This window comes from Canis lupus, chromosome X (genome assembly GCF_011100685.1).
Source record: "Canis lupus familiaris isolate Mischka breed German Shepherd chromosome X, alternate assembly UU_Cfam_GSD_1.0, whole genome shotgun sequence".
NCBI classification, from domain to species: Eukaryota; Metazoa; Chordata; class Mammalia; order Carnivora; family Canidae; genus Canis; species Canis lupus.
Window position 1 is genome coordinate 46,197,044 of NC_049260.1, and position 18,881 is coordinate 46,215,924.

The 18,881-nt window shown below is 37.5% G+C and overlaps 1 protein-coding gene across 3 annotated transcripts in view; it reads right to left on the minus strand.

The window, feature by feature from the left end:
• Positions 1-18,881, minus strand: part of FAM120C (family with sequence similarity 120C) — a 163,543-nt gene that overhangs the window by 79,974 nt on the left and 64,688 nt on the right. For 2 of the 3 annotated variants that reach the window (XM_038587516.1, XM_038587518.1), the window contains exons 5-9: positions 18,065-18,167; positions 17,428-17,504; positions 16,711-16,991; positions 15,456-15,729; positions 14,644-14,815 (exon numbers count right to left, since the gene is read on the minus strand). In XM_038587516.1, the coding sequence (XP_038443444.1) occupies positions 14,644-14,815; positions 15,456-15,729; positions 16,711-16,991; positions 17,428-17,504; positions 18,065-18,167 (907 nt within the window). The remainder of the gene's footprint in view (positions 1-14,643; positions 14,816-15,455; positions 15,730-16,710; positions 16,992-17,427; positions 17,505-18,064; positions 18,168-18,881) is intronic. The other variant, XM_038587517.1, reaches the window with a different exon arrangement.

Here is an 18,881-nt window from a genome sequence, read left to right on the forward strand (position 1 = left end):
ATATTTTGGTACAAGGAGTAAGGTAAGGATACTCCGTCCCCTGCCCCAACAACAAATAGCCAGTTGTCTGAGCACTATTTATGGAATAAGCCTTTTTTCTCCCCACTAATTTCAATTGCCACATTTATCATAAACTAAATTCCTTTATGTATTTGGGTCTACTTGTGGAATCTACTTGTTCCATTGATCTAATTCATTTTTTGTTCTATACTGTATGAATCATTTTACTTCTGTAGTATTTTTAATATCTGACAGAACTAGTTTTCTCTCACTTTCGTTTTGTTTCTTTCTCTCTCTCTTTCTTTTTTTAGAAATGTTCTATTTTTTTTCCCATATTTACCTTTCAGGTGAACTCAAGTCAATGAAGCTCTTAAAAATTAAGTATACGAGGCCTCCACTCCAGACCTAGTGAAGCAGATTTTATAAAATGTGACACTCTGTAGGGGGTTGAATAGTATGTCCCCAAGATTCACATTCACCCAGAGCCTGTGATTTTAACCTTATTCAGAAATATCACCTATGAGGATGTAATCATGTTAAAATGAGGTCATAGGGTGGATCTTAATCCAATGATTGGGGTCCTCATAAGAAAAGGGAAATTCAGGCACACAGGGAGAACACCATGTGATGGTGGAGGCATAGTGATACATCTACAAGCCAAGGAATGTCAAGGATTGCAACCACCAAAAGCTAGAAAGAAAGGAAGGATGCTCTGCTAGGGCTTTTAGAAACAGCATGGCCTGCCAACACCTTGATTCTGGACTTCTCACCTCCAGAACAGTGAGATAATAAATTTCTATGGTTTTATGCTATCCAGTTTGTGGTACTTTGTTATGATAGCCCTAAAAAACTAATACATACTCTATATCTAAATTTTAAAAACATCTTTAAGTATGATCCTAATATACCACCAACATTGAGAATCACTGTACTGAATAATAATTATAACCATTCTTGACTCACTCAGTATTTAGTAGAAGTAGAAAAACAGGATGACTGAAATAATTCTCTTTTAAAAAGGGAGTCGGTGTTGAAACAACCAGCTATCCATTTAGGGAAAACTTACTTTACCCCTATATCATGTCAAATTCACTAGAATAAACTCTAAAAGTATTCTAGGAGCTGGGAACAAGAGAAAATCCCTACTCTTATGGAGTTTACAATCTAAAGAGACACAGCAAATAGATAACTTTGGAGAGGTGATCTATGAAGAAAATAAATCGAGGCACCTGGGTGGCTCAATGGTTGAGCGTCTGGCCTTCAACTTAGGTCATGATCCCGGGGTCCTGGGATAGAGTCCCCCATCAGGCTCCCTGCAGGGAGCTTTCTTCTTCCTCTGCCTATGTCTCTGTGTCTCTCATGAATAAATAAATAAAATCTTTTTAAAAAAGAAAAGAAATGAAGGTAATGAACTAAGGTACATATTAATGGAGAGTGGGTGGTCAGTTTAGTTAGGGTAGTCGGGAAGGCCTTCTGGAAGAACAAGTAGTTGAACCAAGTGCTGAAGGTGTCAGCCATAGGAAGGTCTGGGGAAGAGAGTATCTAGATAGGAAAAGCACAAAGGTTTGAGAAGGAAATGAGTTTAAGGTAGATAAAAGACATAAATGGAAAGCACTATAACAGAAGGAGAAAAAGAGAAAATGGTTGTTGCCTTGGATAAGAAAGACCTTTTTTTAGAAAAAAGATTTTATTTATTTATTCATGAGAGACACAGAGAGAGGCAGAGACATAGGCTGAGGAAGAAGCAGTCTCCTCACAGGCAACCTGATGTGGAACTTGATTCCCAAACTGGGACTACGCCCTGAGCCAAAGGCAGATGCTCAACCACTGAGCCACTCAGGCATCCCAAGAAAGGCCTTCTAATAGTAAACAAAACAGAAAAAAACAACAGAAGAAAAAGGCTGATATAATCAAATCACTATACAAACATTTAAAACTTCTGTATGATAACACAAACCATAAACATGTTACATATTATGGAATAATATCAGCAACATGCATAATAGATAAAGGGTGAATATCCAGAACTAGAAATGACTCCTACAACTCAATATGGAAAAGACAATGCTGTAAGAAAACCTAAACAAAGTTTACAAGCAGTTCATAAAGGATGGGCTAAAAAACATATGAAATGATATTCAACTTCACTAGCAATGATACAATGAAAATTTAAAACAAATAAACATAAGTTACCATTTTTTTCCATCCATCAGACCGGTAAACAGTTTAAAAGTTAGAGTCTGAGGAAACATGAAGAAATACTGCTGATGAGAATGAAAATTGGCATAATGCTTTTGAAAGGCAACTTGGCAGTATGTATTGAAATTTCAAATGTCCATACCCCAGCAACCCACTTTCAAAGTGTTCACCTAGAGAAACATGACAGCTCAGGAAACTCCTACTGGTATGTTTGCTGCTGCTTTTTATTAGAGAAAAATAAAACCATTTTAAATATCCATCAGAGGCTAGGGGTTTATCAATCTTGTTAATTCTTTCAGAAAAGCAGCTCTTAGTTTCATTGATCTGTTTTACTGTTTGTTTTTTAATTTCTGTATCATTGATTCCTGCACTAACCTTATTATTTCTTTTCTGCCAGATTTAGGCTTTATTTGCTGCTCTTTTGCCAGCTCCTTTAGGTGTAAGTTTAGGTAGTCTATTTGAGAACTTTCTTATTTCATTTTTGTTAAGATTTTATTCATTTATTTGACAGAGAAATAGCACACAAACAGGGGGAGCAGAAGGCAGAGGGAGAGGAGGAGGGAGAAGTAAGCTTTCCACTGAGCAGGGAGCCCCATGTGGTGCTCAATCCCAGGACCTCAGGATCATGACCAGAGCTGAAGGCAGATGCCTAATCGACTGAGCCACCCAGGTGCCCCAAGACCTTTCTTATTTCTTGAGGAAGGCCTGTACTGCTATATACTTCCCTCTTAGGACTGCACCTGCTGCATCCCAAAGGTTCTGAACTGTCATGTTTTTCATTTTCTTCCATGTGTTTTTAAAAATTTCTTCTGTAATTTTCTGGTCGACCCATTCGTTCTTTAGTAGGATATTCTTTAAACTCTATGTATGCGTGGTTATTCCCAATTTTTTTCTCATGGTTGACTTCAAGTTTCATAGCATGTGGTCTAAAAATATGCATGCTATGATCTCAGTCTTTTTGTACCATTTGAGTCCTGATTTGTGACCCAGTATGTGATCTATTCTTTCAAAAAGAAAAGAGGAAGAACCCAAATAAATAAAATCATGAATGAAAGGAGAGATCCCAACCAACACTGCAGAAATACAATTATAAGAGAATATTATGAGCAATTATATGCCAACATATTAGGCAATCTGGGAGAAATGGGTAAATTCCTAGAAACATAGAACCAAAATAGCAGCACCTGTACCCCAAAGGTTATATCAGCAATGTCCACAATAGGCAAACTTTGGAAGGAGCCTCAATGTCCATCGAAAGATGAATGGATAAAGAAGATGTGGTATATGTATAGACTGGAATATTACTCAGCCATTAGAAAGACAAATACCCATCATTTGCTTCGACGTGGATGGAACTGGAGGGTATTATGCTGAGTGAAATAAGTCAATCGGAGAAGGACAAACATTATATGGTCTCATTCATGGGGAATATAAAAAATAGTGAAAGGGAATAAAGTCAAAAGGAGAGAAATGAGTGGGAATATCAGTGAGGGTGACAGAACATGACAGACACCTAACTCTGGGAAACAAACCAGGGATAGTGGAAGGGAGACGTCGGGGGGTTGGGGTGACTGGGTGACAGGCACCGAGGGGGGGCACTTGACGGGATGAGCTTGGGTGATATACTATATGTTGGCAATCTGAACTCTAATTTTAAAAAAAAGAAAATTATTTGTTAAAAATTTGGTAGGATTCTCCAGTGAAACCAATGGAATCAGATTTTCTTTTGGTAAAATTAAAATTATATTAATATTCACAGGGTTATACGGATTGTCTATTTCATGTTAGGTGTGTTGTGGTAGTTTGTAATTTTGAGAAACTGACCCATCAAATTTATGTGTAGAGTTGTTTATAGTATTCGTATATAATCCTTTGGACATTTGTAGGTACTATGGTATTATTCCCTGCCTCAGTCTTGATGTAATTTGTGTATTCCATATTTTCTTCTTTGCAGACTTTCTAGACATTTGCTAATTTTATTTTTCTTTTCAAAGAACCAGGTTTTTGTTTTACTAATTACGCTCTGTTATTTTTGTTTTCAATTGCATTGATTTTTGCTCTTTATTATTATTTCTTCACATTGCTTTGCTGCAGGTTTAGCTTTCTCCTCCTCTTGTTTCTTGAGGTAAAAATTCAGATGACAGATTAGTCACATTTCCCTTTTCTAATCTGAGCATTTAGTACTATAAATTTCCTTCGCAGCAATTTAGCTCCATAGCACAGATTCTAATATATTGTATTTTTATTTTCATTTAGTTTCACGTATTTTCTTTTTTCCCTGGAGACTTGCTCTTTGACCCATGGATTATATAAAAGTGTTTCGTTATCTTCCAAGTATTTATAGATTTTCCTATTATCTTTCTGTTGTTGATTTCTAGTTTGATTCCATAGTGGTCTGAGAATATACTTTGTATAATTTTAATTCTCTTAAATTTATTGAGCTTTGTTTTATGGTCCAGGATATCATCTATCATGGTATATGTTCTGTGGGCATGTGAAAAGAATATATATTTTGTTCTTGTTGCCTGACATGTTAAGAGTCAATTAGATCCTATTCAATGATGGTGTTGTTGAGTTCTATATTCCCGATGATTTTCTGTCTAGTTGTTCTATTCACTGTTGAAAGGGGAGCTGAAATCTCTGATTAGAATTGTGGATTTGTATCTTTCTCATTTAAGTTTTCTCAGTTATTGCACCACATATTTTGTGGCTCTGTGGTTTGGTGATACACATTTAGGATTGCTAGTCTTTTTGGTATATTGACCCTTTTACCAGTATATAATATCCCTCTTTATCACTGGCATTTTGCTTTACTCTGAAGTCTACTTTATGTGCTATTAATACCTCCATTCCTGATTTTTTTTGATTAATGTTTTCATGGTATATAACTTTCTATCATTCTACTTTCAACAAACATATCATTTATATTTGAAGTGAATTTTTGTAGACAATATATAACTGGGTCATGATTTTTATCTAGTCTGTCAATGACTGTATTCTAATTGGTGTAATTAGACCACTCACATTTGATGTAATTATTGATATGTTAGGGCTTATGTCTATCCTTTTTTGTTTGTTCTGTTTTTCATAGCTCTACTTTCTTCCTCTTCTCTTCCTATAGGTTATATTACCTTATTTTAAAATTCTATGTTGATTTATCTATAGTGTTTCTGAGTATTTCTCTGTGTACAGCTTTTCTATTGCATTTTCTAGGCACTGCATTATGTATACATAAGTTACCACAGTCTGCTGGTGTTGATATTTCACTGGTTCAAGTGAAATATAGAAACCTCACTGATTACATCTCTTTAATCTTCCCCACTTAGAATTGTCTTACATATTTTCCCTATAGACACTGAGAACCAAATTAAACAGTGATACTTTTGCTTCAGCTGTGAAACCTAATTTAGAAAACTCAAGAAAAGCAAAGTCTACTGTTTTTACCTATATTTTTGTTCTTTCCATTGTCTTTCCTTTCTTCCTGATGTTGCAAGATTCCTTTTTTTTTTAGTCTCTACTTTAATTCTAGTTAATACGGTGTTATTAGTTTCAAGTGCGCAATACAGTGATTCAACACTTCCATACATCACCCTGTCTTCAGCATGACAAGTGTATGCCTTAATTTCCATCCCCACCCCCCTAATCCCTTCCCTCTGTAACCATAGAGTTTGTTCCCTATGATTAAAAGTCTGTTTCTTGCTTTGGCAATCTCTCTCATTTTTTTTCCTTTGTTTGTTTCTTAAATTCCACATTTGAGTGAAATCATATGGTATTTTTCTTTCTCTGACTTAATTTTGTTTAGCATTATACCCTCCAGCTCCACAATATTGTTGCAAATGGCAAGATTTTGGTTTTTTTTAATATTAATTATTAAAAAATAATATTCCACAATATATTCCAATACAAGATTCCATTGTATTCCATACACACACCACATCTTTATCTATACATCAATTGATGGACACTTGGGCTGCTTCCATATTGTGGTTATTATTAATAAAACTGCTATAAACATAGGAGTGCATGTATCCCTTTGAATTAGTGTCTCAGTATTCTTTGGGTAGATACTCAGTAGTGCAATTACTGGATCATTAAGTAGTTCCAATCTTAAATTTTTGAGGAACCTCCATACTGTTTTGCACAGTGACTGCATCAATTTGCATTCCCACCAACATTGCAAGAGGGTTCCCCTTTCTCTATGTCCTCACCAATACCTGTTGTTTCTTGTGTTTTTTATTTTAGCCATTCTGACAGGTGTGAGGTGTTATCTTATTGTAGTTTTGATATGTATTTCCCTGACGATATGAGATGTTGAGCATCTTTTCATATACCTATTGGCTTCCTGGACGTTTTCTTTGGAGAAATGTCTGTTCGTGTCTTCTGCTCATTTTTTAATTGGGTTATTTGTTTTTTGGGTTTTGAGTTTCATAAGTTCTTTATATATTTTGGATACTAGCCCTTTAGTGGATATGTCATTTGCAAATATCTTCTTCCATTCTGAAGGCTGTCATTTAGTTTTCTTTATTGTTTCCTTGGTGTTGCAGAGGCCTTTTATGTTGATATAGTCCCAACAGTTTATTTTTGCTTTTGTTTCCCTTGCCTCAGGAAATCTATCTAGAAAAATGTTAGCACAGCTAATGTCAAAGAAGTTATTTCTTGTGTTCTAAGATTTTTAACTCCAGGTCTCACATTTAGGTGTTTAATCCATTTTGAATTTATTTTGTATATCGTGTAAGCAAGTGGTCCAGTTTAATTCTTTTGAATGTTGCTGTCCAGTTTTGCCAGCAGCATTTATTAAAGAAACTTTTTCCTACTAGATATTCTTTCCTGCTCTGTAAAAAACTAACTGACCACATAATTGTGGGTTTATTTCTTCATTTTCTATTCTGTTCCATTGATCTATGTATCTATTTTTGTACCAGTACCATACTGTATTGATTTACTACAGCTTTGTAATATAACTTGAAGTCCCGAATTGTGATGCCTCCAGTTTTTTCTTTCTCAAGGCTGTTTTGGCTATTTGGGTTCTCTGGTGGTTCCATACAAATTTTAGGACTGTTTGTTCTAGCTCTGTGAAAAATGCTGTTAGTATTTGGATAGAGATTGCATTAAATGTGTAGATTGCTTCAGGTAGTATAGACATTTTAACAACATTTGTTCTTTCAATCCAGGAGCATGGAATGTCTTTCCATTTCTGTATCACATCTTTAACTTCTTTCATCAGTGTTCTATAGTTTTGAGAGCAAAGATCTTTCACCTCGGTTAACTTTATTCCTAGGTATCATTACTTTGGGTGCAATTGGAAATGAAATTTAAAAACTTTTCTTCATTACTGGTGTATAGAAATGCAACAGATTTCATATTGATTTTGATCCCTGCGACTTTACTGAATTCCTTTATCAGTTCTAGCAGTTTTTGGGTGGTCTTTAGTGTTTCCTATATATTGTATCATGTCATTTGCAAACAGAGTTTTACTTCTTCCTTACTGATTTGGATTCCTTTTATTTCTTTTTGTTGTCTAATTGCTGTGGATAGAACTTCCAGTACTATGTTAAATAAAAGTGGTGAGATGGACATCCTTGTCTTGTTATTGACCTTAGGGGAAAAGCACTCAGTTTATCCCCATTACGGATGATGTTACACCTGTGGTTTTTCATAGACGGCCTTTATTATATTGAAGTATGTTTTCTCTAAACCTATTTTGTTGAGGGATTTTATCATAAATGGATGTTGTACTTTGTTAAATGCTTTTTCAGCATCTATTGAAATGATCATGTGGTTCTTGTCCTTTCTCCTGCTGATGTGATATATCACATTGATTGATTTGTGAATATTAAGCCAGACTGGCAACGAAGAAATAAATACCACTTAAATCATGGTGAATGATTTTCTTAATATATTGTTGGACTTGGTATGCTAGTATTTTTTTGAGGACTTTTGCATCTATATTCATGAGAAATATTGGTCTGTAGTTCTCTTTTCTAGTGGTGTCTTCAACTGGTTTTGGTACCAGGGTAATGCTGAACTCATAGAATGAAATTGGAAGTTTTCTTTCCTTTTCTCTTTTTTGGAATAATTTGGGAAGAATAGGTATTAATTCTTTTTTTCTTGAAAAGTCTGGCTAGGGATCCCTGGGTGGCGCAGCGGTTTGGCGCCTGCCTTTGGCCCAGGGCGCGATCCTGGACACCCGGGATCGAATCCCGCATGGGGCTCCCGGTGCATGGAGCCTGCTTCTCCCTCTGCCTGTGTCTCTGCCTCTCTCTCTCTCTGTGACTATCATAAATAAATAAATAAAAATTAAAAAAAAAAAAAGAAAAGTCTGGCTAGAGGTTTGTCAATTTTATTGATTTTTGCAAGGAACCAGCTCTTAGTTTCATTGATTGGTTCTATTGTTTTTTACTTTGTATATCATTTATTTCTTTTTTCCTTCTTTTAAAAAATATTTTATTTAAATTTGATTTGCCAACATATAGTATAACACCCAGTGCTCATCTCATCATGTACCCTCCTTAATGCCTGTCACCCAGTTACCCCATCCCCCCACGCACCTCCCCTTTGTATATCATTTATTTCTGCTGTGATCTTTATTATTTCTTTGCTAGTTTTAGGTTTTGTTTTTTTCTTCTTTTTCTAGCTCCTTTAGGTTAAGAGGTTAGGTTGTTTATTTGAGATTTTTCTTATTTTTTGAGTTATAAACTTGTCTATATTGCTATAAACTTGTCTCTTTTGCTGCATCCCAGAGGTTTTGGACCATTGTGTTTTCATTTTCATTTGTTTCCATGTAGATTTTTATTTCTTCTTTGATTTCCTGGTTGAGCCAATCATTATTTAGTAGCATGTTATTTAACCTCCATGTATTTGTGCTCTTTCCAGATTTTTTTTTATGGTTGACTTCTAGTTTCATAGTGTTGTGGTCAGAAAATATTCAAGGTATGATTTTTATCTTCTTGAACTTTTTGAGACTTCTATTGTAGCCTGATATGTGATCTATTCTGGAGAATGCTCCTTGTGCATTTGAAAAGAGTATTTATTATGTTTTTTTAGGATGGAATGTTCTGAATACATCTTTTAAATTAATCTGTTCCAGTATATCATTCAAAGACATTGTTTCCTTGTTGATGTTCTGTTTAGAAGATTTATCCCTTGACATATTTGGGGTGTTAAAGTCCACTTCTATTATTGTATTATTGTCAATTAGTTCCTTTATCTTTGTTATTAACTGTTTTATGTATTTAGATGCTTTTATGTTGGGTGCCTAAATATTCACATTTTATCTTTTCGTTGGACTGTCCCCTATATATAATACTATATATTATTATATATAGTACTCTCCTTTGTCCCTTGTTACAGTCTTTCTTTTAAAGTCTGTTTGGCCCAATATAAGTATTGCTACTCCAGCTTTGTTTTAACATCCATTTGCATGAAAGATGTTTCTCTATCCTCTCACTTTAAATGTGCAGGTGCCTTGAGGTCTAAAATGTGTCTCTTGTAGGTAGCATACTGATGGGTCTTGGTTTTTTTAATCCATTCTGCCACCTTATATCTTTTGATTGGAACATTTACTCTATTTACACTCAAAATAATTATGGATAGATATGCGTTTATTGCCATTTTATTACATGTTTTCTGGGTATTTCTGAAGATTTTCTCTGATCCTTTCCTGTCTTTCTCTCGTGTTTTGCTGATTTTCTTTAGTGCTATATTTGGATTTCTTTCTCTTTATTTTTTTGTATATTTATTAGTGGTTTTTGATATATGGTTACCATTAGGTTTGCATGTAACCTCTTCTGCATATAGCAGTCTATATTAAGTTGGTGGTCATTTATGTTTGCATTGTTTTCTCCACTCTTCCCCACCTTTTAAGTATATGTTACTATATTGTATATCCCTTTTTGCGAGTTTGTTGATGGATTTTTTTAACAGAAATATTCGTTTTTACTGCTTCTGTGTTTCCTACCTCTAAACTTTCACTTTTGGTCTCTCCTTTCCACTCAAAGTGTCCCTTTTAATATTTCTTATAGGGCTGGTCTAGTGGTCATGAACTCCTTTAGTTTTAATTTGTCTGGGGAACTCTTTATGTCTCCTTGTATTCTGAATGATAGCCTTGCTGGATAGAATATTCTTGGCTGCTGATTTCTCCCATTTAGCTTTTTGAATATATCATCACACTCCCCTTCTGGTTTGCAAAGTTTCTGTTGCAAAATCTGCTAGCCTTATAACTTTTCCCTTGTAAGTAAATGACTTGTTTTATCTTGCCACTTTTAGAACTTTTTCTTTATCGTTATATTTTATAAATTTAATTATGATATGTCTTGCTGTTGGTCAGTTTTTGTTGATTCTGTTGGGGTTTCTCTGTGCCTCTATACCTGAGTATCTGTTTCCTTCCCCAGAGTAGGGGAGTTTTCAGCTGTTATTTATTCAAATAGATTTTCTGACCACCTTTCTCTCTCTTCTTCTGCGACTTTTGTAATATGTTATTATGTTTAATGGAGTCAATGAGTTCCCTAAGTCTATTCTTGTTTTTGCATAATTCTTTTCTCTCTCCTTTATTCAGCTTGATTACTCTTTCTAAAAAAAAAAAGATTTTATTTATTTATTCGCGAGAGACACAGGGACACAGGCAGAGACATAGGCAGAGGGAGAACAGGCTCCCTGTGAGGAGCCTGATGTGGGACTCAACCCAGTATATGGGATCACAATCTGAGCCAAAGGCAGACGCTCAACCACTGAGCCACTCAGGAGTGACCGGCATTACTTTTCATTACTCTGTCTCCTAGGTCACTAGTTCTTTTTCATTTGTTTCCACGTACATGTTCCTCTGCTTCTACCATCCTGTTGTTCACTCCATCAAGTGCATTTCTCATGTCATTTATTGTGCCCTTTATCTTTGCTATGTTATTCCTAATCTCTGTGTTAAGTGTCTCACTCATGCCTTCTACTCTTTTCTCAAGTCCAGTGAGCATCCTTATGATCATTGCTTTAATGTCTTTATCCAACACATTACTTCTATCTGTTTCACCTAGATCTCTGGCTATGGCCTTATCCTTTCTTTCATTTGGGATAAATTTCTGTTTTCTCATTTCATCTGCCTCTCTGTGTCAATTTGTCTGTGTTAAGAAAGTCAGCTGCATCTTCCGCTCTTGAAAGTAGTGATTTTACAAAGAAGAGGTCCTGGAGTGCCCTGCAGTTTTAGTCCCCTGTTCACTAGAACCTGGCACTTCAGGAGAGTATCCTATGTATGTTGCTTATGTCCTGCTATTGCTGATGAGTTCCTTTTCCTTTCCATGTAGTCATTGGCACTGACTCTCTGCCTATTGTGGATTGTGCTTGCTCTCCATAGTGTTAGTGAGACTCAGGGAGGCTAGCTCTAGGGGAGTGGGGCATGCCTACCAGGTAATGCAAACAAGGCAGTTGTATTAGCAAAATGTGCACTGGACCACCAGTCCTATGCCAGATCCCCTTTAGTGCTGTAGTGGCTGGAAGCTGCACACTGGGTGGTGAGGCATACAAGAACAGCTGGGGGTACACAGCTAGGCACAGTGGTAGATGGCACCTATGGGTGCTCAGCTGGGTACATGTAAAAAGGTGACTAGTGTATTGCTGCTCAGTGTGGTGCATGCTGGTGGTTGGGGGACATGTGGCTTTGAGAACACACAAGGGTGGCCAGGGGTGCACAGGTAAGCATGGTGTGACAGACATGCATGGTACTCAGTGGTAGCTTTGCACCTGGTGGCTAGGTGGGGCACCTGCTTAGCTTTAACAAAATTTGCCCCGGGGTCCCTGGGTGGTGCAGCCGGTTAAGCGCCCAACTATTGGTTTCAGCTCAGGTGACGGGATCAAGCCCCACTTTAGGCTCCATGCTCAGTGTGGAGTCTGTTTGGGATTCTTTTTCTTTCTACCTCTGACCCTCTTTATTGTGCTCTAAATCTTTTAAAAATATTTGCCCTGAGCCCAGGGCCAAGGCCAGCAGGCTTGGAGTGGATAAGTCCTCAGGAGAACTCATGGGCCTGGAGCACTGTTGGTGAGTTAGGTGTCAAGTATCTGTTCAGCCCCACCTCCAGCAGGTGTCTCTGTGTTTATACTGGCAGGTAGGGATGGAAAATGGCACCTGTCAGCACCTTCATTTCAGAAATCTCCCAATATACTCAGAAATAAATATGAACAGATCTGTCTACTGTTTGTGGAGTTAGTTCTGCCAGCCTTCGGATCACTCTCCAGTTAATTGACTTGTATGTGGATGATATCTACTTGGAAACATGGGACGGGGTGAGCTCAGGGTCCTCCTACTCTGCCATCTTTCCAAGCTCCTCCCAAGATTCCTCCTTTTATCATTTCCTTTTTGTGTAGAGAAATACCTTTAGCCCTTCTTTTTACTGTAGTTCTGCTTGTGAAAAATTATCCTAGTCTTCCTTTATCTGAGAATAGGTTGATTTCTCCTTCATTCCTGGAGGATGTTTTTGTTTGATATAGAATTCTGACTTGACATTTCTTTTGGCCCTTGAAAATGCTGTGCAACTTCCTTCTGGACTCTGGCTTCTGATGAGAGATCAGCTGTCATCCATATTATTTTGCCACTATAGGTAAAGCAGTGTTTTTCTCTGGCTGCTTTCAATAATTTTTCTGCCTTTAGCTTTCAAAGGTTTCACCATGTTAGGTCTTCACATGGATTTCTTTGGGTTTATACTGTTTATAATTCAATTAGCTTCCTGAATCTGTGGGCTTGTTTTTTCCCAAAATTTGATATTAGTCCAGCTATTTTGTATTTGAATACTTCTGCAGTCCATGCTCTTTCTCCTGTCCTTCTGGAACTGTGATGACACAAATATTAGATCTTTTGTTCTACCTTCACTGGTCCCTGTTTATTTTTTCAGCCTATTTTCTGTTATTCAGATTGGGTAATTTCTATTGTTCTGTCTCCAAATTCACTGATTATTTCTTCTGTTGTCTCCAATTTGCTGTTTAACCCATCTATTGAGTATTTTGTCATTGTATTTTTTAGATCTTAATTTCCATTTCTTATTTATATCTTCCATTTCTTTGCTAAGACTTTCTATTGTTAATTTGTATCATGCTTGTTCAGAATTGTTTGTCAAAGCATTTTTGCTTTACAAAGGATGGCTGTTTTGAAATCCCTGTCAGGTACTTCAGACATCTGTGTCATCTCAATGGTGGCATCTATTGACTTTTTTTCTTGGTTTGACATCTCAGTTCGAAATCTTTCTGGTTCTTGGTATGACGAAGGATTTTCTTTATAAATTTTTATTTTTTTAATTTTTTTTTATTTATGATAGTCACAGAGAGAGAGAGAGAGAGGCAGAGACACAGGCAGAGGGAGAAGCAGGCTCCATGCACCGGGAGCCCGACGTGGGATTCGATCTCGGGTCTCCAGGATCGCGCCCTGGGCCAAAGGCAGGCGCCAAACCGCTGCGCCACCCAGGGATCCCTGACGAAGGATTTTCAACTGAAACCTGGACATTTGGGATATTAGTTTAAAAGACCCTGGATCTTATTTTAATCTGATGTTCTAGCAGGTAGTTTCTGACACTACTCCAGTGAGTGAAGGGGGATGCTATCTCATCACTGCCAAGTGGGAGTGAAAGTCCTGGGTCCCCACTCAGCTCTTCTCTCTCCTTTGTTATAGTCTGGCAAGGGTAGAAGTCTAGGTTCTTTATCTGGCCTTTGCTAATAGGAGTGGGGGTAGGCTACAGTTTTCCTGTGGTTTTTGACTAGAACAGGGTGGTTATTATCTAAAAATATTCTGTGTTGCTAGGTTGTTTCTTTGGGGTCCTGTGACTAGAGTGAGAAGGCATTTCTTGGGGCTCTTACTGTTCCGTATCTGTTGGGTGTTTCTGGGCTGCCAGCTTGTCCCACACCTAGTCTAGGATATATGCAGCAATAAGAAAACCCAGGGAACTCACCACTGCATAATTCCTTGGATCCCAAAGTCCTTAGCCAGTCTGCCTTCTTCTCTTCACCTTCTAAAATGTCTTATACTTGTTATATATATAATGTCCTGGATTTTTAGTTGTATTTAGCAGGAGGAATAAGGAAAAGTATATGTATTCCATCTTCCCAGAAGCAGAAATCTAGAGGGTTCTTTTGAACACACTAATTTGACCAAGTCACTCTGCAGCTTAAAACATCTCAATGGCTCTAACTCTCTATGGGATCAAATTCAAAACAAAACCTTACTGAGAAGGAAAAACTATGTCAGAAATACCTCTACATTCCCAAAGTCCAGCATGGTTCTTATAAGTAATAGTTACTCTGAATGCTTAATGATTAAAGAACTGAGGCTTAAGTTAATGCATTTCCCGTGCCATTATGTATTCTGGAGAATCATATATTTTCTCAAAGACTGCTCTACAGCCAAAGTATGATGTGCTTGCACAATTTGTTCCACACTAAGTTTGAGAGAGCTATTAAAACTAGAACTAAACTTACCTTCCACAGGTAGCCGCCGCCGTATGGCCAGGCGTTCCATTTTCCGCTGTGTTTCTGCCAGACTGAAAAGGACCCCATAAACATATTGACGTGCTGACCGGAACAGAAGAGCAGCTGGAGGAAGTTCCATGTTACACTCATCCTCAATACATACAGGGATCTTAATCTCACCCTAACAAGAAAATGGTCCAGGAGAAAAAACAAAATGAGTTACCTCAAAGGGAATTGAGCTGAGAAGAATCAGTAATGAACTATAGCCTCTGTAGCCAAGCTATCAAATTTTCTGCTTGTATTTAACAGTTGCAGAATAAAAAGAAGCTGTAATAATCCCAGATGACTGTAGCCAGCTTAAAAGCTATGTTCCATTTTTAGAGTCTCTGCTATGACTGACAATAGCTGATTAAATGGAGAAAGTCCATCTTAGACATTTTGCTGGGGGATAGATGTGTATAGTAAGAATGCAGGAAGGGAACAGCTCTGGAGAAGTAGAGGAAGAGGTAAAGGACAAGGGCATAAGAACTCTTCTTAGATTGCATCCAGCCCTATACCAGAGTCTATCAACATAGTACATTATCTTCTTTGAAATCTCACTATTATAGTTCTCTTCTTGGGGCCTCATTTATTATAAAGTCCCATCTCCTGCTGTGTAACTGCAGCTGAGGCCTTTAATACAATGAGGGGCCCTCGAATACTTGGTCTCCTTTTATCTCCCTTCAGATACCAATTAGAATTTTCTGTAATAACTTATGGTTCTATGAAGTGTGAAGTACAATGTTAAAAGCAGGGAGGTGGGAGCTGATGTTTTCTCTTACCTTAGTGAGGACATGATATATATATGGGTACATAAGACCCCTTCGGTGTCTGTGTTCAGCAACCCGCAAGACTTCGGGAGCTACTGGAGGTAAGGGCGGAATGGTGATGTCCATGTGGTTCCTTGTAGACATAGACAGCAGGGATGGGATGTGGGGCTCACCATCACCCAGGCTGGCATCTGAAACTCCAGCATCGATGGGCTGTACCCAGGACCCTCTCTCACCATTTGGATCCTCCCATCCAGGCTGCTGTTGAAGTGTTTCTGTGATGTGACTAAAAATTTTAAGAGACCACGTAGAAGAGATAAAGGAGGCTGATAAAGATACTCCAACAGAAGATGTCTGTTCTGATCCTAAGGAATCTTACAAACCTTCTGGAAGGTTTAGTTTCAAGATAACTAAGTTAGTATTGGACCTAATACATTTCCTCTAAATCTTGTAAGAGGCCATATCTAGAGTCAGCTTATGTTCTAAGAAACTATTTACAATTGAAACCTCAAAGTAACTGTTTCCCAAGAAGAATCTGCTTGGAGAAATAATCTAAGAACAAATAAGCTAGTATAAAATACCACGGTTTTATTATTTTTTAAATATTTTATTTATTTATCTATCTATCTATCTATCTATCTATCTATCTATCTATTTATGAGAGATCTATCTATCTATCTATCTATTTATTTATTTATTTACGAGAGACCCAGAGAGAAAGGCAGAGACATACATAGAGGGAGACGCAGGCTCCCTGCAGGGAGCCTGATATGGGACTTGATCCTAGACCCCAGGATTATGCCCTGAGCCAAAGACAGACACTCAACTGCTGAGCCACCCAGGTGTTCCAAAATACCACTGTTTTAAACCTCAGAATCTTGTCTTAAGCAATATAACTGCCTACTCAACTGTTCTAATACTTAACTCTATAAATTCTTTTCTTTTTTTTTTTTTACATTGAACCCACCCCTCTCAAAAATTGAGAAATGATAGCATGAAATATAGCATACCCATACCCAGGGCTTTTCTAACCAGCTGCTATGCTTACTTTTACTTTAGGTGCCTGGGTATCTGAAAATTACCACCTGTACAGAGTCAATATGAGTATGAAATAGTCAAGCATAGAGTTTTCCTACTTTACTTAAGAATAAAGTACCACAGAGAAAAGCTAGGAACATACACTTCCCCACACCCAACCCAGGTTACTAGCAAAAAAATACAGATGCTCTAAAAGTCTGTTCTCTTGAGTGCCTATTCAGATACTTACTCAGAGCTGGCTCCATTTGGTTCATCACCATCAGAGGAAGAAGAGTGAGAAGAGTCTGGTCCCAAAGGAGGTGAGGCCTTGGAAGTCAGGTAATTGGGAAACTGGGATGCAGAGGAGTCATAAGAGACAGCCCAATTGGCAAAGGGACTGTCCTGCAGCATGGGGTCCTCAGAAAAAGCACGGGATTCCCCCAAAGCATGGGAAGAGAAGAGAAGAGAGGAATTGGGTCCCATTGGGAATGGTGGTGGATATTTCATTTTCTGGGGCACATGGTGAGAAAACTGAAGGATAAAACAGACAGAAAACCTATTTAACATTTGAACAAGCTCCAAAATGGTTCCCTCAGAAGTTGTGACACAGTGGATAATGCCAGTAGCAGGGACTGTTGGGATACAAAGAGCCTACTGAGAATAATAAAAAAATTATTCTAACAGTTATATATGGACAGAATCCTCCAGAGACAGGGCAATGGACCAATCCATGTCTCCTAAAACCACTCTCCAACATGAGTTAATCTATCTTCACAATGCTTTAGTGGTTACTGATTTGGATCTTTTCTTTACATAGTCTGCCAGCCTCAAATTGAGAACATGACATAGGCATATACAGTCTTGATAACACTGAATTTCCTTAACTCCTTAATTCAGAGTATAAAAATCAGGACGCAACCTGAGTCTAATGCTAACACATGGCCTTGGGACTCCTGAAAGATATTACCATTGGCTTTCCAGTAGAGATAGTGCCCATCTGACTTCGTGGAAGGGGAGGATTTCCAAGCCGATTATTCCGAAAACCTGAAGCCAAGAGAAAGGACTATACTTTAGTCAATCCTAATAGTTCTACCATATTACGTTCTGCTAACCCCACATTGCTAGAAAAATTATTAATAAATGTTATAGTTTATTGAATAGTAGCTATGTGCCATGCCAAGAACCTTACAAAAATTATTTTATCTTAAAAATCCTATAAAAGATTGTGAACCACATAACATACATGCAAATGTGACTAGTTAAGATCACACAGCTATTAAGCAGCAGAGGTGGAATTCAAACTCAGACCGGAACCCAAAGACAGGGCTATTTTACATACACCAGGCCATAATGGAGGTTAGTGCCAGAAGAAGCCCAAGCTAAGGAAATGGCATTGGATCCCACATACAAAATTGAGAAATCAGTGCCCTGTCTCATGTCACTACTCTTATTACATGGAAATCAAAAGGAGAGTATCCACCAAACAGGAATGACTTCTACAAGAGTGCAATACAACAAGTCATTTCACTCTGGCCCAGGAGTTCCCATGAGGAACTCAGTTGCACCTTTAGATAGAGCAGCTCTGCATCAGATGGAAGCCTTACCTAGAAAGGAGGAGGGACCCACTGGCAGCGAAGAGAGTTTGGTTGTGACTGAATAATATTCAACTGCTTTCTTGAATCGCTCTATTTTATCTTCTATCCTGGACTGGACATTGGAACATCAGATGTTCAAGAGAAGAAACAACATGAGAGTGTCTTTTTCATGCAATTTTATAATTGAAGAGTCAAAACAGTAGCAGAAATAAAATATTTTAAGAAACCCAAGAGAGCAATTTTTCAAATTGCAGAAAAGATTAGGTAGGCAGAAAGCACTATAGAATGTAAAATCTGGAGAACTTAAAAAAAATTAAGTTTAAAAATAAATAAATTAAAAAAATAAAAACAAATAAATAAGTAAATAAAGTTTAAGTACATTTTGTGCTATTCAAAAATGGTCATATGACCATTAGAAAAAATAGGGACACTTGGGTGGCTCAGCAGTTGAGCATCTGCCTTTGGCTCAGAGCGTGATCCCGCTGTTCTGGGATCGAGTCCCACATTGGGCTCCCTGCATGGAGCCTGCTTCTCCCTCTGCCTATGTCTCTGCTTTCTCTTTGTCTCTCTCATGAATAAAAAAAATCTTAAAAAAAGAAAAAACAGATAAGGGTGGGGAAAAATTACATAGTACCAACACCCAAAGATATTTTGGGTTGTTTTCTTCCAGTATTTTAGTTCATATATTTTATTTTCTAAAACTTTTTACAAGATTTATTTATTTGTGTGTGTGTGTGAGAGAGAGCGAGCGAGCACACGCAAGCATGTGAGTGGGGTGAGCAGCAGAGGGAGAGAATCCTCAAGCAGACACTGTACTGAGTGCAGA